This window comes from Ostrinia furnacalis, unplaced genomic scaffold, assembly GCF_004193835.3.
Source record: "Ostrinia furnacalis isolate ACB-3 unplaced genomic scaffold, ASM419383v2 OfSCF5055, whole genome shotgun sequence".
In the NCBI taxonomy this organism is placed as follows: Eukaryota; Metazoa; Arthropoda; class Insecta; order Lepidoptera; family Crambidae; genus Ostrinia; species Ostrinia furnacalis.
In genome coordinates, this window is record NW_021135294.1 from 63,337 (window position 1) to 87,668 (window position 24,332).

Genomic DNA, 24,332 nt, shown 5'->3' on the forward strand with positions numbered 1-24,332 from the left:
TTACTTTTGCATTTATTTTTGTAGCAAAATAGTACCTATTGCGACTACGTAAAATGTCACAGTATTATAATACTTCCATTTAATGTGTTTCAGGTGCAGAAGTGACAATTTCTAGCAATTCAAACGGGTGGTCTTCTAGAAATACTACCTTCAACGGCCTGACTGATGACATCGACGATGCTGAGGTAATTTGACGCTTATATTATTGACAGCAGAGTTCATTTTCAATTGTTAACTTGTTCTTAGATGCAGTAGGTTTCATAGACAAAAATATAGAAGTTAAATATTGCCTACTAAAGCCTGGTCCGTGAGCACGTAGAATTTTGTCCAATGACCCCAAGCTACCCATCCTTATCGCTCGCGCGTAATGTTTAAAATACTAAAACCTGGTCCGTGAGCACGTAGAATTTTGTCCAATGACCCCAAGCTACCCATCCTTATCGCTCGCGCGTAATTATGTTGCTGTCGCGCTCGCACACTCACTGCGGGCGCCCGTCACACAGTCGTGACAGCAACATAATTACGCGCGAGCGATAGGGATGGGTAGCTTGGGGTCATTGGACAAAATTCANAGATAAACTATCCTCGTGCCGGCCGGCAATCCGACCGCGTGACCATTTTGAGAAAAAAATACACTGACACTGACAGTTGACGTTACCTGTCTACCGTGGCGGAATTGACCATAGAGTATTGAATGAGTATGGTCGTATCATTTTTGCCATTGTAAAAAAACTACCCGGTAAATGGGGAAAGAAAAATTTGTACTTGGGTAAGTACATTAGGCAGTTACTCTTGCTATGTAGTTTAAATGTCAGGTCTGAACTACTATGCTTAGTTTGTACTTGTACAAGTACGCGGGGACTTAGGAGGTTAACTTCGGCACTGTTTGAACACAGTCCACATTGAATCAGCAATATTAAAAGCAGTCGAGTCAGCCCGCCATGTTGGTTTTGTCAGCCATTTTGATGTTATTGGTATTAACGTCAGCATTGTTAGTGTTAGACTCTTTCTATCCCAAGTTACTAGGTTTTGTTCCCAGATGATCTCAACAAATTAGGTTTACTTGAAATTATATCATTCTCTAATAATTTTAACTGCAAAAGAACTGATAGCTGATCATGAGAAGTTCTAGAATTAATATTTATCTGAAGACCGAGTCTTAGTAAGGAAAGTGTACTAAATTTTACTCATGCTAGAAGAAAATAGCCAAGAATCGAGGTTATCTGGGTCAGCAGAACATACAAGATAGAAGTTCTGGCATTTCCATGGTGGAAAAACATAGACAAGGATCGGGCTCATCAGTAGAGAGGAAGAAGAAGAAGAAAAAGAGGCTTATGACGGCAGTAGAATGATAATGATGATAATCAACAACTAAACTTAATAGTTCCAAAAACAAATTAATTTGTAGCTTTATCACTGGAAAATTACCAGCTATCTATATTCATCCTCAACAAACATACAGTCTGTAACTGGAAATGAAAGTCCTCAATGTACAGTCATCAGAATCTTCAGACTATTCGTTTTTGTTGTAAACTCGAACCTATTACAACGGCATAATACCATGACATGTCTGCACAGACGAGAGCACATCAAGCTAACACTGTTTTGATCTATCTTATGTAATTGCGTTGAGTTGAGTTGAATTGGGTTGAGTTTGCAGCAAAAATGTATACCTACTCTGATATGCTGTCGCCTGTACAAACTGAAAGTGGAAATGAAAATTTAATTCCGACAATGGGATCAGCCGTCCCGTCCTCCACATTAACCCAGTTTCGCGGAAACGGGATACACGGCGATTTCAGTTGATACCGTAATTACATGATAAAAATTTAATAATCTACTTTCTTTGGTTTCCTTTCAAAGTGCAAATCTTAAGAGCGTTTACGCCGTTTGGCGCAAAAACAGTACTTTTTCAACTCGTTACAATCATTAACCAGTAATACTACAAATATGTTATAGGCATAAATAGTTAGGCAATTTCGTCGTCTAAATAGTTAATTGAGAAAATATTGCGATTAGTTTAGTATTTAAGAATTCTATCAAGATAAGTCCACACAGGTTTTGTGAATTTCCACTTTAGCGTCAGTTTACAAGCTGAAATTTTTATAAAAATACTGTGAAAACGATTTAAAAACCATTTATATCCTATAGCATAGATCCTTGGGCAAATAGTTATCTGAGAAAATTTTTAGATTTAAGCATTTTACAATAAGAAATCACAAATTAAAAGAACGTGAAATACCCAAAAATCAAAGTGATTTTTTCACCAATATTCTTCCTTTATTCAACATAAAAATAGCTTAACCCTCAGTTTGCATGGTGACTAAAACTTACGTTAAGTGTAAGGTGGAGACCCAGGGACTCCATATTTCAAATGAAGAAAAAATATACTAATACTTATTAAAGTAATATATTTTTTATTTGGTAACATGATATGGTTAATATACTATGAATTAGAAACAACAGAAATGGAAACATTAATTAAAATTCATTTAAAAAATAAAATTTTCATGAAGTCGTAAAAATCACATAAAAATCGACATAGACATTTTGTACCTCTTAAACCTAAAAAAAAAATTAACTAAATTTTTTTTTCTTTCTAAATTATGTGGACATAACAGTCTTCTTGATAAAATATGTAAAATGTTAGAAAAAAATTAACACGAAAAAACGTGCAATGGCTTAGTAACTACTACGAGCAGCACATTGCCTGCCAAACTTTTTNCTTCGTATTAATTCTTATTGAGCGATGTTGAATTCAACTGATCGATCATTAGCGGCTCAAGGGAAAATTCCTCGAGAAAAATTCAGAAACGAAAATACTGCGGAATTTCTGCCATATCCACGGTAAAAATCCCAATACATCTCAATATTTCCATTCAATATTCGATCGAAATCAGATCAGCGATAATCGTAGCTTGGAGGGAAAGGATTCGTCAAAATTTAGTATGCAGATTATAGTAACCTATTTTGTGAAATAATATCACGAACTTTTTTCATAAGTGTTAACTCCATACAACAACATTTTGTACAACGTCATATTTTTTTTTTTTGTTACGTCATGTCGGTTTTGTTAGATCGTTCGTTCAATACCCATCATCCACTGGTAGGATTTTAGGCTATTCAGTAAAAAATGTTATATCTCAACGAATTTCTTGGATAGACAAGAAAACATTTCGGAAAAAGAGGATAAATTCATCAACGAACGAGAAAGAGTTTCGCTACAAACAGATGCAAAAGACTAACGTGTGTGTCCAATAAAGTGAATTTAAAGCACCAGTAAAATCCTCGCCGGGACGCAGTATGCAAATCCAGTCATTTTGTACGACGCCGGATTGGAATCGTGTTTGAGTTTGTTAGCCGTAGCGTACAGCTAGCAGTTCATTAGGTGACCGCTGAATTTCAATGTAACATCAGTGGTTTCTGCTACAAGCGGTGTGTTCGTAATTAATTCTAGCACAAACTGTATGCAAATGTGAAAGCCATTAAGCTTTAATATCAGAACTAAATGAATCAGACGTAAATAAAGGTTTTTGGAAACTAAACCTACTAAAGGTACTTGAAGGATTAACGTAAGTCTGGATCTCATCTCAGATTTACTAATCTGCGATGAAAATAGAATTTGTATTTTATGTACTCAGAAAATACAAATTCTATTTTCATTGAATTGCATAGGAGCATTTCTAAATTAAATTAAGTTTAGTTTGATAATGAATGTAGAGATATTATATCGTAATTGGTTACAGACATAATAGTATTTTTGTCGCCATGTTGATAGTGTCAGCTTTTGAAAATCATTTGATAAACCATTTTGGCTCTAAGTTCTCAACATTAACGATATTACATTCATGAATACAGCCTCCTTATTTTGCTTTAACGCAAATGATAGCCCGAGAGCTGACTAAGATAAAATTTAAAACACAGGTTGTACATAAGACACTTTAATTCTTCATGCCTTTTCAAACACAAACAATCTACTATAGTGATTCTTTCCACAAGGTAGAAAGGTATCAGGAAGGCGCTGGATGCAGGTCGATACCTACAGGACAATCTGTAAATCATTGGGGGAGATCTATGTTCAACAGAGGACATGTTGCTGAAAATGATGATGATTCAAAAATAGTACACAATTGTTTATGTAGGTACCGGTAAGTCCCAGACAACATCTAAACTAAACAGGTGTAGCAGCTAAGTCTCCATCTTTAACCCAAAAACCAACCCATAAGTCCTGACAAACAGCCACTTTATTGTCCCATTATTAGCCTATGCACTCTCTGGGGATAGAATCTGACTACATCCAAAGGTATGGGAGTCAGTTGTATGTTATTACTTTTCGATATTATTACAGATTATTATTGTAGGTTCACAACGGGCAACCCTATAACAGTTTTCTAACTATCCGGGTCTCTTTTGGCCAGTTAGTTCGTGTACATAGAAATAAATATAGCCACACCTGTATAAGCTCGTATAAACGAATGAATTAAGTTTTTTAGATTAGTCTTCTTGACCGAAGTAGTGATAGATACTCATTCAATTGATCAACATTTAAGTATCTATTTCTTCTTATCAAAATATTTCTAACTTCGAAATCGGGGCAAAGCCACCTTCAAAAATGGTGAACAACAATGGTGAACCTAAAGTCCCGCTATCTCCAGGCCTAGAAGCACTTGCTACAATTTACGTATCCTCTGTTCATAATCCAATGATCCCAAACCCAATAATGTAAGCGCCGACATTTCTCGTTTGGCCGACATTGAAGGTAATATACGGTGTCGGCGTAGGTATAAAGTCCCGCTATCTCCAGGCCTAGAAGCACTTGCTACAATTTACGTATCCTCTGTTCATAATCCAATGATCCCAAACCTAATAATGTAAGCGCCGACATTTCTCGTTTGGCCGACATTGAAGGTAATATACGGTGTCGGCGTAGGTATACAGGGTAGAATTTTGTAATGCCACCTGGAGGGAAAGTACTCTTAATACTGTAGATAGATTGGTTTTCCTTTCATTTCATTTATTAGGTTTGTTGTTAGAGAGATTTCATCCTTATTCTTAACCCTATCGATCGATGCAATAAAAATACAGGGTGTAATTTTTAACAGATTTTAGTTGGTTCGATTCCCGGGCTAGCATTTATTTGGAAATCTTCTTCTTCTTTCTTCTGTCTACAGTATTAAGAGTACTTTCCCTCCAGGTGGCATTAAATATGCACATAAAAGTGCTGACGTCATACGTTGCATGCAGGTTATATCCAACTAAATTTTGTGGAAAGTGGATAGGGAATTTATACAAGCCACACATGAAATAACAGTTAAAGAGAATATTTGCTAGGTAGCGCATTTTATTTATTTATTTATTTATTTTAAGGACAGCCAACAAAGCATACACCTTATCTAATATAACCTTAATACATCAAACATTATGTGGTGTTGCCTTACTTAAAGGCTGCCACGGCATGCAAATAAGTGTACTACTAATAGAAGGCAAACACAATTTCAATTTTCTTTTCTCTTTTACATAAATCATGTTTAGAGTCTACAGTTCGTTTCGGAATCATAGTCCAATCTATAGACTATTTATCCGAAACGAACAAGTCATGCAATACAGCTTTAAATTTACGAGGTGAATATGATATTATGTCGATGCTCCCAGAAGATGACCGTGACAGGCGGCTAAACTGCGATTGGATTCTATTGATTGTCGAAAAATGGCCCAAGTTAGTCCTAAACTCTTTTGCTCGGAAAGCCATATACCTCTTACCTAGACGGTCTAGCCAGTTTGTAAGGAGTGTTAAAATTAACCTGAGACAGTAGATCCCGGCAGTCGATTTGCCCATTAATAATTTTGTACAAAAAANCCCAAGCTACCCATCCTTATCGCTCGCGCGTAATTATGTTGCTGTCGCGCTCGCACACTCACTGCGGGCGCCCGTCACACAGTCGTGACAGCAACATAATTACGCGCGAGCGATAAGGATGGGTAGCTTGGGGTCATTGGACAAAATTCTACGTGCTCACGGACCAGGTTTTAGTATTTTAAACATACAATACAGGCTTTCCAACCCGGCTGACGAGCGTGGGGAGTGTAGACCAAATTCTCAATTTGCCTCTAGTAATTAATTTCGTTGCGGGTCCAATGACAGCTTAACTTTCCCCCGGGACAAACTTGACCTTCACTGGTTGGGTTTTTATTGGCGGTCAAGCTGTAGATCCTGGCTACACAGGAGTTGCAGCGGTGGGAACGAGAGGTGGGAATATTCCCGTAGTAAAAAGAGAGGCTCCTGCAGTGGACTAAATGACCTGATGACTTCTTTAAAACTAATTAATTTTTCAAATTAAAAGATAATGAAATCATTTTCAACGAAGCATGGTTTGCATTTTATGCCCGCTGCGTGTGGCATGTATTGTTTTTGTGTTGCCAGTTTTTGGGTGTTTCAAAATGCTTTTATCATTTGTATTTTGCCTTCATTTGTCATGGTCGCTTGAAACTTATTTACTTTTTTCTGTCAATATTTTTTATCATCTATCGGTCAGATCTACAGAAAAATTGTAGACTAAAAGTATCTTAAACTGGACTGACTATTCACAGACTAATGTCAATTTTAAATTATCTATGAAAATTTGGTTCTTTTTCGTTAGTTTGCTATAAAGTTTGAAAACAGACTAACTAATTGGCGCCACTAACAATTGACAAGACCTTACTCTATAGTGGCGCCAACTGGTGACTGCAAATAGTCATCTTACAGCTTCAGCCACTGGCAAATAAGATCCTGTCACTTGCCAGTGACAAATAAAGTAGCGCCAACTGGTGATATCAAATACCTCATTGATACAGCCCTTAGGCTGATTTTTCATACGCTGGTTAACTTTTAACTGAAGAGTAAGTTTGGCACATTGACAGTTTCAGTATGGGAACAATGTCAAAGTGTCAATTTTATTCTTCAGTTAAAAGTTGTCCGTCGATTGGAAAATCAGCCCTTAGAGCTATTTTGACAGTTCGTAGCACGTAGAAAGAGACGCACGTAGAATGCCTTCTCTATCTGGTATAGTAAATACACGTTTTACCAAATACTGGTGATATCTAAACCCCTTTTTATAGTGCTATAATGTAAATAAGACGTCAAGCGACCAATGCATGTAGCCCATCCTTTAAAGTGTGTTGTTTGTTTTCCAGAGGCACCAGAGAAAGTCACCGCATGCTTAGTTTGCACGGAATCATTATTGACGCTATTGTATGACGCAGTCACAACGGTCACATTCCTTCGATATTTTGTATGACTCTGTGCAGTTGTGAACTTCTAATATTGGACCCATTAAATTTGAAAATCGTATAGCAAGCTTGTTACTGTATGAGCGATTATGTTAAATTCGGTTTCATTCCTTCGCTAATTTGTATGACTGTGCAGTTGTGAACCTAATATTGGACTCATTAAGGTTGACTATCGTATAGTAAGCTTGTTACTTTAAGAACAGTAATACAGGATATAAGATTTTAAACTTTCGCGTTCCATTTCAACTAAACTAGTAAGACACGGGTCTTAACGCGACGTTTATTAATGAGTTACATTATGTACTCACGGCTTGACGTTTCGGCTGCGATAAGACCCGTGTCTTACTATTTTAGTAATACAGGATGTCCCAAAATTATAACGTCACACTGACACCAGAGGTAGATGAGCTAAGATGCATCGGACAAGTTTATTATATCCAATTTTTTAAATAACTAATATCACACATTTTTCAAAACTCATCAAACTTTTCTATACTGTGTCTAGACAAACCTAAAAAGGATTTAGGACGCTATTTGGATCAAATATGTAATTGCTCAATAATGAATAATAAATAAATAAAATAAATAAATAAATATTATAATAATAAATCTTTGGACAATTTCACACAGCGCCATGTAGCCCCAAAGTAAGCAACTAATATGCTTGTGTTATGGGTGCTAACTTAATTCGTTATGTTTGGACATTAATAACTAAAATTGGTCATATCTCAAAACTGATTAAACTTTTCTATCGATATATTAGTCTTGTTCAATGCGTCTTAAGCCCAGCTATTTTCAGTGTCAGTGTGACGTGCTAATTTTGGGACACCCTGTATAAAGTCCGGTTTCAAATGCTCTCAAATCTAATTTCGATCTTATGGCGTCACAACAAGGACCGATATAAAACCTTATTTATTTATGACCCATTAAAGTTGACTATCGTAGTGCAGACTTATGACCATAAGGGCTAATATGTAAAGTTTAAACTGCTCTCAGATCTGATTTCGATCTTATGGCGTTGGTTTTAAGATAGAAAATGGGTCGTATATTATAGATCATGACTGCACTACATAAAATTGTGTAATACAAATTCCTTGTTTTGTGTTGGTACATTCAACAGGATTATTAAAATATCAAAATGAGCTGAATGTTGAAGTAATTAAAATTATTTTAAATCGATAGAAATTGATAAAGCTGACTTATAATATATTTGAATTTATGCTTTTGACTGTACATACGTTTTTGCTTTGAGTTATTTTTTATGTTTGATGTTGTTACAACCGTGTTATCCAAAACAACGGACTTACGTTTTGTTTTTTTATGGTTTTGTTTTGTATGCTGGCTTATTTAATATTTAATTTTGTTTGAATGAATTCAAAAGGGAGAAAATAAACTTAAAACGGCAAATAAAGTATTAAATATGACAATACGGAAATACATTGTAATATTTGAACATTATACAAATTACAATGTGTTTTTTATATTGATATTTAGGGCCCATTTTTGAATGGCTAAATGTACTTATAATAAAAATAATCTATTATCAAATTCTAATCAATATATAAAATTGTATTTTGTAAAATTTAATGGTTTTTGAGTGATCTCTTCCATTCGAATTAATTTAGATGTTTTTAAACAAAGCTTTTTACATAAGTATCCTATAATTATTCTTTATTTGTTATTTTCATTTTCTTCTTAACGCCATTATGTGGATTTATCGTGTTTCATCATCACAAATTAAAATGAATAAACCATTTAAAGATTATATTCTTATTTACGCACAAAAATTTCTACAAGTTAAACCAAGTCTATCATTTAAGTATAATTATTTTTTACTTCCATAGGTTTTCAGTTTGTTTCTTTTTCACATTAACTTTTGTTACTTAAATTGTAAATATTATTTATTTAACAGTAATAATATCGTAATAATTTTAGTTCAAAGTAAAATAGGAAATTAAACGGTTTTTTTTACAATTTCTAAGACTTAATTAAATTTAATTCAGTCTTGTAGATTTATTTGTATAATATTTGACGAATATGATTGACTGAAAAAAAAAAATATATTTATTTTCTAGTTTATATTTCAAAATAGTCTCGTTCTAAACAGTAGTATTAGGTTATTAATGAAATGATAGGTTTAATTTATACAAAATAATATTAAATTGAAATATATTGAACATTTACAAGTAGGTATAAGGTCACACATGGCTTTGAATGCCAAGAAATGGGAGTTATTTAAATCCTTAATAGTTTTTACCAGAGACCTACATGAAATAAATAAATAAATCTCAAACAATGAATTAGCTTCTTTATACAAATTGAAGCCCCTTTAGACATTAATTTCGATATCGAATCGCTTCGGTTATAGCGATCAAATATGTCAAAAGTGACTAGCAAGCGGCTGTCTTTACAAAATGGCCTTTCAATTAATATTATTGACATACGAGTATTAAGTAAAATGAGACGTCATAATAGTATAACGGTATAAAGTAATATGATGTTTATTGCACGTAAATAGAGTCGAAACTTGACTAAACTCGATTTATGGTCAGTTGTCTATGGATAAAGTGTGTCCCTTACCTACTTGTAACACACAAACCGTAACTTAGTAATGCAATAGTATTAATTGTGACTTTACAAAACTAAAGTTAAGTTGTATTAAGTTAAGTATTGTCTACGCTTAGATTATTATTTGCATTATTATTATTTTTGCCGACTTCGTTCATTATTTATTTGTAAGTTTTTGAATGTTGACAATTATACGCTTGGTGATATGTGCTTTTGTGTTTTTTTTTTGTGGCTGTTTTATTGTGGTTTTTTAATGAGATTTGACAAATAATTATGAATGAAAAGCAATTATTTGACTTCTAAAATTCATTATCTTTTTGTTTTTGATAGTATAGATTTACCTAGACCAATAATAGACCTAAATCATGCATTTTAGAATCACATACATTACATTTTATAATATTAGCTACATTTTACATAAGATAATGGCAATACTATGGCCTCTATATTTAGACCTTATTGCCTTTATTTACAGTTAAATTCAATGTAAAAATTAACTTTATGCCTATACGTGCATGTTGAAACAGATTTTCTAAGCCTATATCAACATGCTATGCATGGTTTACTGTGTGTTGAAATGCACTATAGTGGCGCATCTCTTCAGAATACAAAGGTAGGTTGCATCTTTTTTATAAAAAACGGCTATATTTTTGTTGAAACTTTAGTTGAAACACATTGTTAGCTAACCAGTACAAACCAGTGGTTTCTAGTTATTTATATTTATTTAGGGGGGCTATTTCCAATAGATGCAATCATTTCATAAGGATCAAAATTATTCATTCATTTGCTTATTAGAATCTTACCTAAGTCTGTCGCCATAACAACAATGTTAACAGCATTGTTGTGTTCCGGCAGTTAGAGGTAAGATAAGGACCCACCTCNGGCCCCTAACTGGTGAGCGCTAAAACGATAGCCCTCATTGAACTTTGTCCCTTCGAAAAAATGGTTTCATTTGAGCAGAGCAATTATTTTTGTTTGATCAAGTATAAACAATTGCACACATTTTACATAATTATTTAACGTATTATCTTGTAGCTTCAAACCAAATGCTACACATTTCTCGCTGCCCATTATTGGCCCATGACTCAGGTAACCTCGCAATTGGGCCATAAATGGACACACATACTTATACAATACATAATTATATCGTTATGAATCACCATCGGATTGCGATGCAGATATCTTATGCAGATGTGACATGAATAAACATACAGTTGTGCAATATTGTTGAGTGTGTTTATGTTAATTCAATGAGTGTGAAACAAAACTCGAAATTCTACATTCATACCTCTAAGATTAAATTATTGGAGGAAATGTAAATAACCTACTGTAGTTGAATAAATGTAATTTTATTGGACTACAATGCCATTTATGGATAAATAAATCTCTCCATATATAAAAATATAAATAACTTTGTCACACTATAAAACGGTCACTCCTTCATTTCTATTCCATCCACCACATGGTCAGTATTAATGACATACTTTAATCGTCATCATTTTAGCCACAGGACATCCACTGCTGAACTTAGGCCTCCCCCAATGATTTCTACATCGCCCGGTTGGCAGCGGCCTTTTTTTTACCCAGGAAAATGGCCTATCCATACCTACCGCCCGGAGACGGCAGGTTATGTGGGATCGAACCCACTAAAAACCTGGGGTGTTCCCTCTGCCGCATAGTGGTCGGCGCCTTGGGGTACTAGAAACGACCAAGGCGCCTTCCGCGGATGTCCCGCCCTACACGGCGGGACCCAACACGCCCCTACTTAATGGGGGGCCGACAGGATTAGCCGGGACCACGAGGCCAATCCCGTCCGACGGCGGTGGTAGCCTGTGCAATGCCGGAGGAGGCGCCACCACCAAGGGGAGGAAGGTTGGTAGCGGCCTGCATCCATTGAGGTTATACTTCAACGTATTGTCATTATTACCGATTCGTGTCTGGTCCGCTTATTACTTAGTATTTCTGTATTGAACCATATTTCTGTGCAAATAAATGAATTTGAATTTTAAGCACTAATATTCGCCTTTATAATTTCCAGCTACCTATATCCAGACGGGCGGGATGTGAACCCAGACCTCAGCAGCGCGATCATATCGCCGGCGGAGGATCACATCACAGTCACGCAGGAGCAGTACGAGCTGTATTGCGAAATGGGTTTGTAACCTTAAACCTTATTCCAAAGAAATAAAGTTCAAAATCTGTTGGGGAACTTCGTTGAATTGTATACATCTAGCGTATAACTACATCAAAGGTCTTCACAAGTGACTGCGTAAAAAAATGACATTAAATGTATGACGGATTGTACAGCGCCCTTAGCGGAAACTTTCAAGAAACTACAATCTTCATCGAATGCGTTTGACGTAAAATCACACTACGCCCCTGGATGTGCTTCAGGATTGTATCTTGCTTGTATCAAGTTATGCGCTAAATTGAAGTACTGTGTTTTGTACAAACACAGATAACATGTTAAAAGTAACGATTAGATATTTTTGTATTCCACAAATTAGTATGTTTTTAATTAACGAAAAATTATTATTGCTATTTTGTGTGGTATACTATTTACATTTCCATTTTTGCTCTCTCTCAAATGATCAAATGGTGATTCTTTGCGATAGAACGAGACGACATGATCGTCAATGGGTGGGTAGTTAACACTGTTGCTGGTAGTACAGTAGTAATAAAGTGTGTTATATCTATTTATAATTTCTTTATTCAAATTCCAGGTAGCACGTTCCAGCTGTGCAAAATCTGCGCAGAGAACGACAAGGACATCAGAATAGAGCCGTGCGGACATTTGCTGTGCACTCCCTGTCTCACCGCTTGGCAGATTGTAAGTAACGTAGTTTATACACCACATTTCAGTCTGGCGAGGATGCGTTCCGTGATAAAATCTTATCGACAAATGTATGGGTTTATCACGTAAGATCAATAAAATGGCCCGATTAAAAATTGTCGTAGCGCACATCCTATGCTCATAGGCGCGAATCACACTATAGTAAAACACTAAGTAAAACTACAACAATCAAAATATGCACTTGTGACGTCACACTTTCAGCATAAAAATAAAAATTTGGACGATAACTTCTCAAATTGTTCAAGAAAGAAAGAAAAATAGTTTAAAAATAGTTTTAAAGGTAAATTGTTCACGTCTTGACTTCTATCCTAGTGTTCTTTCTGGTCGACAATAAAAACGTCGATGCCTTGAGAACTCGATAGATATACATGTTACATGTCACCATTTTACCTATGATTCACAAATAAAGATTTTGTATATTTTGTATAATTGTCAATATTAACAGTATTCCGTATTTTACAGGACTCAGAAGGCCAGGGCTGCCCGTTCTGCCGAGCGGAGATAAAGGGCACGGAACAGGTCGTGGTCGACGCCTTTGTGCCGCCTCGTCCGCCGCCGCAGGACGCCAAGTAAGTCTTCATCATCATCATCATCATCATACGACTCCAGGGTCCCTAGGTGGACCGATGATGTCGTGAAGGTTGCGGGAAACACCTAGATGCGAGCAGCGCAGGAACGGTCATTGTGGAAATCCTTGGGGGAGGCCTTTCAAAATCAAAATCAAAATTTTCTTTATTTGTTTAGACCAGTGTTTTTCAACCTTTTTCATGACGCGACCCCCCTAGTATGAAAAAATGTATTGCGACCCCCCGACCGCTCGCTTTTTTTCATGTCATTTATGATGTTTCAAATATGTTGTAGGAATCGAATATTTAAATACATACAACATTTATGCATTTGCATAATTGGATTTCGAATAAATATATCTTTAAACTTTACTGTTTTTTTACTGAGGAAGTTTTTCAACCTCTCGCGACCCCCCTATAGAGGCTTGGCGACCCCCCAGGGTGTCGCGACCCACAGGTTGAAAAACACTGGTTTAGACTAATTAAATTAGTTCTTGCAAATCGTCAAATGAATTGCATGTCTTTATCTAGAAATGGACGACATTACACTCAATCATATTACTTATATGTCGGCCGTTTGGTGTAGTGGTTCAGAACGGACTACTATGCCCGAGAGGTCCCGAGTTCGATTCCCGGCCGGGCAGAAATTGAAATGATGAATTTTAATTTCTGTGACGGGTCTGGGTGTTTTCTATGTATGTATTTACAAAAAAAAGTATTTAAGTATGTTTATATCCGTTGTCTAGTACCCATAGTACAAGCTTTGCTTAGTTTGGGGCTAACGGCGCAGTGTAAAATGTCCAAGGATATTTATTATTATATTAATTTGTACTTTGTTTGTTTCAGAAACACGAAGACTGCAGTCAAAGCTGTATCGTCAAATTCATCCGGTTCCTCTGGCTCTTCAGGGTGCAATGGATCAAGTAAGTGACATTATTTTTTTACTAGCTTTCCGTCCGCGGCTTCGCCCGCGTGAAATTTTGTCTGTCACAGAAAAACTTTATCGCGCGCGTCCCTGTTTCAAAAACCGGGATAAAAACTATCCTATGTCCTTTCTTGGGACTCAAACTATCTCCCTACCAAATTTCATCAAAATCGGTTCAGTGGTTTAGGCGTGAAAGCGAGACAGACAGACAGAGTTACTTTCGCATTTATAATATTAGTATAGATTAGTTTTCGACCTTATACTAAGTTGATAAGGTTCAAATTATATCGGCAATATATGGGACAGAGTGACTTACAACGACTGTATTATGAAGCCGTTTGTACAAACTTAAATTTAATTGTAGTAATAGGACTTATGTTACGGGTCTATGTAATTATTTTGTTACTAGCATGAAGCAAAGTAAATGATGACGATGAGTTCCGAAATTGAACTCTGTGCTCCTAATTTTAAAGACCATTTTGCAATTTCGAGTGACAGAACTTTTCCAACTGCGTTTTCAGGTGCAGAAGTGACAATTTCTAGCAATTCAAATGGGTGGTCTTCTAGAAATACTACCTTCAACGGCCTGACTGATGACATCGACGATGCTGAGGTAATTTGACGCTTATATTCTTGGCAGCAGAGTTCATTTTCAAATAAGGTATTATTCTTAGATGCAGTAGGTTTCATAGACAAAAATATAGAAGTTAAATATTGCCTACTAAAGCCTGGTCCGTGAGCACGTAGAATTTTGTCCAATGACATAAGCCGTGTGGTGACGGCAGAGTAGAATACATTTGTCACCAACCCCTACTCTTCCCGCGGGTGTCGTAAGAGGCGACTTAGGGACTACACATCAAACAGAGAATGGGCAGCAGCGCTCTCTGAAAAACATCAATCTTTTAAACTGCGATCTCCAACCCGCCTGCCAAGCGTGGAGATTATGGCAAAACCCTCCACTATAGTGGAGGAGGCTCATAGTCCAGCAATGGACTGTAAAGGGCTGTTGATGATGACCCCAAGCTACCCATCCTTATCGCTCGCGCGTAATTATATTGCTGTCGCGACTGTGCGACGGGCGCCCGCAGTGAGTGTGCGAGCGCGACAGCAACATAATTACGCGCGAGCGATAAGGATGGGCAGCTTTGGGTCATTAGACAAAATTCTACGTGCTCACGGACCAGGCTTTAGTATTTCAAACATAATTCACGGGCTCCCTAACCTGTCTGGCCAAATCCTCCATTTGCCTCTAGTAATTAATTTCGTTGCGGGTCCAATGACAGTTTAACTTTCCCCCGGGACAAACTTGACCTTCACTGGTTCACTACACAGGAGTTGCAGCGGTGGGAACGAGAGGTGGGAATATTCCCGTAGTAAAAAGAGAGGCTCCTGCAGTGGACTAAATGACCTGATGACTTCTTTAAAACTAATTAATTTTTCTAATTAAAAGATAATGAAATAGTTTTCAACGAAGCATGGTTTGCATTTTATGCCCGCTGCGTGTGGCATGTCTGGTTTTTGTGTTGCCAGTTTTTGGGTGTTTCAAAATGCTTTTATCATTTGTATTTTGCCTTCATTTGTCATGGTCGCTTGAAACTTATTTACTTTTTTCTGTCAATATTTTTTATCATCTATCGGTCAGATCTACAGAAAAATTGTTGACTAAAAGTATCTTAAACTGGACTGACTATTCACAGACTAATGTCAATTTTAAATTATCTATGAAAATTTGGTTCTTTTTCGTTAGTTTGCTATTAAGTTTGAAAACAGACTAACTAATTGGCGCCACTAACAATTGACAAGACCTTACTCTATAGTGGCGCCAACTGGTGACTGCAAATAGTCATCTTACAGCTTCAGCCACTGGCAAATAAGATCCTGTCACTTGCCAGTGACAAATAAAGTAGCGCCAACTGGTGATATCAAATACCTCATTGATACAGCCCTTAGGCTGATTTTTCATACGCTGGTTAACTTTTAACTGAAGAGTAAGTTTGGCACATTGACAGTTTCAGTATGGGAACAATGTCAAAGTGTCAGTTTTATTCTTCAGTTAAAAGTTGTCCGACAATTGAAAAATCACCCCTAAGAGCTATTTTGACAGTTCGTAGCACGTAGAAAGAGACGCACGTAGAATGCTTTCTCTATCTGGTATAGTAAATACACGTTTTACCAAATACTGGTAATATCCAAACCCATTTTATAGTGCTATAATGTAAATAAGACGTCAACCGACCAATGCATCGACCAATGCATGTAGCCCATCCTTTAAAGTGTGTTGTTTGTTTTCCAGAGGCACCAGAGAAAGTCACCGCATGCTTAGTTTGCACGGAATCATTATTGACGCTATTGTATGACGCAGTCACAACGGTCACATTCCTTCGCTATGTTGTATGACTCTATGATCATGACTGCACTACGTAACATTGTGTGATACAAATTCCTTATTTTGTGTTGGTACAGTCAACAGGATTATTAAAATATCAAAATGAGCTGAATATTGAAGTAATTTAAATTATTTTAAATCGATAGCAGATATTAGTGTAGATTTTTTTATTGGTTATTTTAAAAAATCTGCCTGCCTTATGCCCGTTTTCACAATCAATCCATATTTTTTAAGTGACCCCTATGGTAACACATATAGGAATTTGGTTTTCAGAGGGGATCAAAAAATAGGGATTGATGGTGAAAACGGGCATTAAATTCTCGGTTCACGTTATGACGAATGATAATGCTGACTTATAATAATATTTGAATTTATGCTTTTGACTGTACATACGTTTTTGCTTTGAGTTATTTTTATGTTTGATGTTGTTACAACCGTGTTATCCAAAACAACGGGCTTACGTTTTGTTTTTATATGGTTTTGTTTTGTATGCTGGCTTATTTAATATTTAATTTTGTTTGAATGAATTCAAAAGGGAGAAAATAAACTTAAAACGGCAAATAAAGTATTAAATATGACAATTACAGAAATACATTGTAATATTTGAACATTATATTAACAATGTGTTTTATTATATTGATATTTAGGGCCCATTTTTGAATGGCTAAATGTACTTATAATAAAAATGATCTATTATCAAATTCTAATCAATATATAAAATTGTATGTTGTAAATTTTAATGGTTTTTGAGTGATCTCTTCCATTCGAATTAATTTAGATGTTTTTAAACAAAGCTTTTTACATAAGAAGTATCCTATAATTATTCTTTATTTGTTATTTTCATTTTCTTCTTAACGCCATTATGTGGATTTATCGTGTTTCATCATCACAAATTAAAATGAATAAACCATTTAAAGATTATATTCTTATTTACGCACAAAAATTTCTACAAGTTAAACAAAGTCTTATCATTTAAGTATAATTATTTTTTACTTCCATAGGTTTTCAGTTTGTTTCTTTTTCACATTAATTTTTGTTACTTAAATTGTAAATATTATTTATTTAACAGTAATAATATCGTAATAATTTTAGTTCAAAGTAAAATAGGAAATTAAACAGTTTTTTTTACATATTCTAAGACTTAATTCAATTTAATTCAGTCTTGTAGATTTATTTGTATAATATTTGACGAATATGATTGACTGAAAATTTATATTTATTTTCTAGTTTATATTTCAAAATAGTCTCGTTCTAAACAGTAGTATTAGGTAATTAATGAAATGATAGGTCTAATTTATACAAAATAATATTAAATTGAAATATATTGAACATTTACAAGTAGGTATAGGGTCACACAAGATTTTAAAAATGTAGGTAAGTGCCAAAAAATCTGATTTGTTAAATGCCTCAATTTTTGTATGAGATCTACATTTAAATTTCAAACAATGAATTACCTTCTCCATACAAATTGATGCCCCTCTAGACATTATTTTTGAAATCGCTTCGGTCATAGCGATCAAATATGTCAAAAGTGACTAGCAAGCGGCTCTGTCTTTACAAAATGGCCTTTCAATGAATATGATTGACATACGAGTCTTAAAATAAGACGTCATAATATAACGTGACAAAGTAATATGACGTTTATTGCACGTAAATAGAGTCGAAAATTGACTAAACTCGACTATTTTCTTATCTATGGTCAGTTGTCTATGGGCAAAGTGTGTCCCTTACCTACTTGTAACACAAAACGTACTAAGTAATGCAATAGTATTAATTGTGACTTTACAAAACTAAAGTTAAGTTGTATTAAGTTAAGTATTGTCTACGCTTAGTTTATTATTTGCATTATTATTATTTTTGCCGACTTCGTTCATTATTTATTTGTAAGTTTTTGAATGTTGACAATTATACGCTTGGTGATATGTGCTTTTGTGTTTTTTTTTTCTGTGTGGCTGTTTTATTGTGGTTTTTTAATGAGATTTGACAAATAATTATGAATGAAAAGCAATTATTTGACTTCTAAAATTAATTATCTTTTTGTTTTTGATAGTATAGATTTGCCTAGACCAAATAATAGACCTAAATCATGCATTTTGATACAACGCTCAAGATTCAATTCAAAGATACATTTTAGATACACACACACACATTATACATATATTATAATATTAGCTACATTTTACATAAGATAATGGCAATACTATGGCCACTATATTTAGACCTTATTGCCTTTATTTACAGTTAAATTCAATGTAAAAATTAACTTTATGCCTATACGTGCACGTTGAAACAGATTTTCTATACCTAGAACAACACTATGCATGGTTTACTGTGTGTTGAAATGCACTATAGTGGCGCATCTCTTCAGAATACAAAGGTAGGTTGCATCTTTTTTTATGCACTAAATAATTAAGTCCGCAACTGTACAGTTTTTTTGTGCAAAAGTATAAATAAATACGGCTTCATTTTTGTTGAAACACATTGTTAGCTAACCAATACAAACCAGTGGTTTCTAGTTATTTATTTAGGGGGGTTATTTCCAATGGATGCAATCATTTCATAAGGATCAAAATTATTCATTCATTTGCTTATTAGAATCTTACCTAAGTCTGTCGCCATGACAACAATGTTAACAGCATTGTTGTGTTCCGGCAGTTAGCTCGCTTCCACCTTCGGTCTGATCATCACTTACCATCAGGTGAGATACAGGCCAAGAGCTTCCTCGTTGTGGATAAAAAGAAAGAATATCAAAACGTGCTTGCAAATCTTCAATCACTATCTGTCCCTGTCTATCACTTCCACCACTAGGTATCACTGGTATACATTTTACAAAATATCTCGCTGACAATAGTGACTGAGTTTCTTGCGCTGCTTCTTCTCAGCACTGGCCCATTTATTGTCCTGAACCAGTGGTAGGGTTAATACTGGGACGTGTAAAAGTGCTTTTTTTAAGCCTATTTAAGTACAGAAATAAATTAGTTTTATGAGTTTTTATCTCTTTTTAGGACTGGGCAGAATTCAACGCAGCGACGTCAACAATAGACGGTCTCAGGCCGTCTGTTCGATCCCCAGCCGCGTCACCGCGACACTCCCCGCTCGCTGCCCGTCGGGCCCCCGCCCCTACGCCCCATGAGAATGCCTATGGGGAGTTGCGGGCCCCCCCTCTGCCACCTAGGAAGAGTCTTTCCCCGGCTGAACCGGCGATACTGGCTGCTTCGAGCGTGCAGGATATCACAGCGCATACTATACAATGTAAGTTACTAGTTAACAGGGGTGTGAAACTAGAGGGGCTGTGGTGCCCCCCCTCTGTCCCCCAGGAAAAGCCCCTATCGCTTCTAGCGTGCAGGATATTACAGCACATACTATACAATATAAGTGACTAGACTGTAAATTTTGGGAGACTAAGCCCCCCCTTGCCTACAAGGAAGAAACTGGCTGCGTCGAGTGTGTAAGCAGGATATTACAACGCATACTATTCAATGTAAGTTATTAAAGCCATGAGAACGCCTATGAAGGAAGCCTAGGAAGAGTCTATCCCCGGCTGAACTAGCGATACTGGCGGCTTCGAGCGTGCAGGATATTACAGCACATACTATACAATGTAAGTTGATNCGCATACTACATAATTAAGTTATTATGGGACTGCGCCCCATGAGAACGCATATGGGGAGCTATTACGGACCCCCCCCTCTGCCCCCTAGAAAGAGTCTGTCCCCGGCTGAACCGGCGATACTGGCGGCTTCGAGCGTGCAGGATATTACGGCACATACTGTACAATGTAAGTTACTAGTTAACAGGAGTGTGAAACTAGGGGGGCTGTGGTGCCCCCCCCCCCTCTGTCCCCAAGGAAAAAAGGAAAAGCCCCTATCGCTTCTAGCATGCAGGATATTACAGCGCATACTATACAATGTAAGTGACTGGAATGCGAATTTTGGGGGATCTGTGAGCCCCCCCTTCCCCCAAGCAAGAAACTGGCTGCGTCTAGTTTGCATGCAGGATATCACAGCACATACTATACAATGTAAGTTGATAAAGCCATGAGAACGCCTATGGGGAGATGCCCCCTAGGAAGTCCAAGGGAGAGTCTGTCGCCGGCGATACTGACGGCTTCGAGCGTGCAGGATATTACAGCGCATACTATACAATGTAAGTTATTATGGGACTGCCCCCCCCCCTTCTCCCAAGCAAGAAACTGGCTGCGTCTAGTTTGCAGGCAGGATATCACAGCACATACTATACAATGTAAGTTAGTATGGGACTGCGCCCCATGAGAACGCATATGGGGAGCTACGAGCCCCCCCTCTGCCCCCACGGCAGAGTCTGTGGCAGCTTCGAGTGTGCAGAATATTACAGCTCATACTATACAATGTAAGTTATTATGGGACTGCGCTCCAAGTGATTGCGTAAGAGGAACTTCTTGGCCTCCAATGAGAAGCAACGAGAAATGAGATCCAACCAGTAAAGTTTGACAAGAGAAAGCTTAGGTACTGTGTAACTCGCCCGTTTTCATCATCAATCCCTAATTTTTAAGTCAGTTGTAATTTAGTTTTCATAGAGGTCACTTAAAATTTAGAGATTGATGGTGAAAACGGGCATTAGTCTCTTGCGCCGTTTCTTCTCAGCACACTGGTCCATTTATCGTCCCGTAGCAGTGGTGGGGTTAAAGTAAGGCTGGGACGTAAGAACGATTTTAAAACACTATTTGCAGAAAATCTTATACCTATGCATTTTTATGTTTTGAAACCCACAACGAACTTTTAAGAAGAGTATAAAAGAGGTTGGAAATATCATAAAACTAAGATTTAAACATACCATTCTCCACAGCGGAACCAAGGAGGCGGTCGTCGTTGGAGCCCGAACCGGATTCAAGGCACCGGCTGACTTCCTTCATCACCGGCTCCACGGAAACCATTACGGGGATCATCGACACGAGACATGAAGTGAGTTATCTTCACTAATATTTATAGATAAAGATGTATTATCGTTTCTTTGTTTGTATTGAGTACTTATGCTCCGAATTTGAATCATTGACACAGGACATGAAGTGAGTCATATGTTGACTATAGGACCTCCTACCTCAAGGTGGATAGACGACCTCATAAGGGTAGCAGGAAAGTGCTGGGCCGCTACTAGCCGGTCAATATAGAAATCATAGGGGGAGGCCTATGTTCAACAGTGGACGTCCTGTTTATTTAAAAAAAAAACATCTGTGAATGATTGAGAAAGTATTTGCATAAAGTACTCGTATATTTGTGGAAAACCTTGGGGGAGGCCTTTGTCCAGCAGTGGACGTCATTTGGCTGAAACGAACGAACGAACTCGTATATTTGTCTCTAAAGTATATTTCGAAATAACAACAATTCGTTCCACTTTCAGGTGCCACCAGACCCCCGAGCGTTCGAAAAACCCCGTCGGGCCTGCACCCCCCAATCGGGGAGCCGACCCCTCCCCGCGCCGCCCCCCGAAAGACACCCCTCCGACGACCAACCCACCGACCGACCCGACAGAAACCACCACATAGAAAGACCTACTGACAGACACACCCCCGAATACAGACCCTTGCCTAACCCCATAGAAAACAGGACCATTAGCAAAACAGAACATCTCTTAGCCAATCTAGAATGTAGGCAAGCGATCACCCCTAGCGTTTCAGACAGCAGACTCGTCACCCCAGATAGACTAGACCGCCCAGAAAGGCATTTACTGTTACCCGAAAATAGGATCAACTTAGAACGAATACAAGCTAGCGAGAGTCGATTTTCGAATGACAGAATATTCGGAGAAAGGAATGCTTCGAGTGAGAGACACAACGTGGAGTTGCGGCATCCCCCAGAAAGGCCTGACCGGGTGGATAGATCTAGTTTCGATAGGGATAGGGTTGAGAATCGCGCGCCGCCGCGACAAAGGTCGCTGCCTTCGACCACCAGTGGGAGTGTGGACCATCAGCCCACGAAGTCGACGACGATGCCCAAATTCCCTTCAGAGGATGCGAAAGATCCTCCGTATGAAAATGTCAGCGTGGAGAAGAACGAATTGGCTGTTGGGCGTAAGTATTCATTTGTAGTCACTAATGTTTATTTGGCAATTCTTCGCAAAAAGCATTATGTTATAGTTGAGCCGATAGGTGATTTTAAATAGTTTTATCACATAGCTTGTAGAGATTTACATATTTTTATGTTGTCCTGCAAATAAACTCAGAAATTTGAAATGGATGAGAAGTATTTACTTTTGGTGCACTGTAATGCCTCGAATAAACGAGATGAAAGATTTGTAAAGGTCTATGCAAGGAACACCACTCGAACTTGTACTATAATAGGTACAATATAAACTTGTCGTTGTTAACATCAGTAAAATTTAAAAGTGAAATTACAACAAATTGAAAAGATTGTTCTACTCTTCCCAGTTTGACAAGAAAACTCTGTAATTTTCTTCCAATCAATAAATCCTTTGTATTCCATACTTCATAAGTTATCGCAAGCCGTGTGGTGACGGCAGTAGAATACATTTGTCACCAACCCCTACTCTTACCGCGTGTCGTAAGAGGCGACTTAGGGACTACACATCAAACAGAGAACGGGCAGCAGCGCTCTCTGAAAAACATCAATTTGAAACTGCGATATCCAACCCGCCTGCCAAGCGTGGGGATTATGGCAAAACCCTCCACCATAGTGGAGGAGGCTCATAGTCCAGCAGTGGACTGTCAATGATGATGATAATATTCACTAACATCTTATCTCTTCTTTCCAGCAAAAAAGTTCAACCCGCTAACCCACGACAAGCACGGCAGAAAGTACGGCGACAATGTCTCCTACGAGAACATAAACCTGGACTACATAGCGCGTTTGGTCGGCGAGGGTTACCCAAAGGAAATAGTCGTGCGCGCTCTTGGCATCACTCGAAACGACCTCGAAATGGCGTGTGATATATTGCACGAGTTCGGATCCAAAGTGCCCAATAAGTGTTGAAGATTTAAAAGTAAAGGACTTATGCCCGTTTTCACCATCAGTCCCTAATTTTTAAGTGACACATAACTAGATTGTTTTTTCATAGGGGTCACTTAAAATTAGGGATTGATAGTGAAAACGGGCATTAGTGTTGGGTGGCTGTCAGCTGGTGAGTTTGAAGATATTTAAAAGATCTGGAAATTTTGACGTGAAGTAAGTAACATTGTGAAACTTTGGCGGACTTAGTGCGAGTTTACATCAAACGTTACTAGCGATGACGGTTGCACCCACAAGGTGGACCGACGACATCGTAAAGGTAGCAGGAAGGCGCTGGACGCAGGCCGCTACCAACCGGGCAACATGGAAAGCATTGGGGGAGGCCTATGTTCAGCAGTGGACGTCCTATGGCTGAGACTCTAGCGACTGCGTAAAAAAATGACATTAAATGTCAGGGTTCGAGGATATATATCAAGGGATATATATCAAGATATATATCGGATATATATCCGATATATATCAAGCCGGTTTTGTTGATATATCAACTTTTAAAATTTGTTACTGTATTTGTACTTTTTGACATAAGATTTTTAATTTTTTTGTTGATTTTGCCGTATTTCAAAGATATTTTATGTTTTTGCTTTATTTGTCTGATTTTAAGTTTTAAAAACATGTTTATGTAACACATATGCAATAGTATTCATGAATAATACAATAAAATAATACTATGGCTTTCATACAAAATTGATATATATCAAAGTTGATATATATCGGATATATATCATAAATATCCGATATTTTGATATTTATAATAAATATCGGA

The 24,332-nt window shown here is 37.1% G+C and overlaps 1 protein-coding gene across 1 annotated transcript in view; it reads left to right on the forward strand.

Annotated features, from left to right (window-relative positions):
* LOC114360496 (E3 ubiquitin-protein ligase CBL-like) overlaps positions 1 to 23,876 on the forward strand; it is a gene marked incomplete at its 5' end in the record, with an annotated part of 32,660 nt that extends 8,784 nt beyond the window's left edge. The window contains 8 exons of the mRNA XM_028315218.1: positions 12,561 to 12,667; positions 13,154 to 13,260; positions 14,104 to 14,180; positions 14,704 to 14,795; positions 19,574 to 19,820; positions 21,393 to 21,508; positions 21,945 to 22,614; positions 23,316 to 23,876. Coding sequence (XP_028171019.1) covers positions 12,561 to 12,667; positions 13,154 to 13,260; positions 14,104 to 14,180; positions 14,704 to 14,795; positions 19,574 to 19,820; positions 21,393 to 21,508; positions 21,945 to 22,614; positions 23,316 to 23,533 — 1,634 coding nt within the window. The remainder of the gene's footprint in view (positions 1 to 12,560; positions 12,668 to 13,153; positions 13,261 to 14,103; positions 14,181 to 14,703; positions 14,796 to 19,573; positions 19,821 to 21,392; positions 21,509 to 21,944; positions 22,615 to 23,315) is intronic.
* Positions 23,877 to 24,332: the final 456 nt, after the last annotated feature.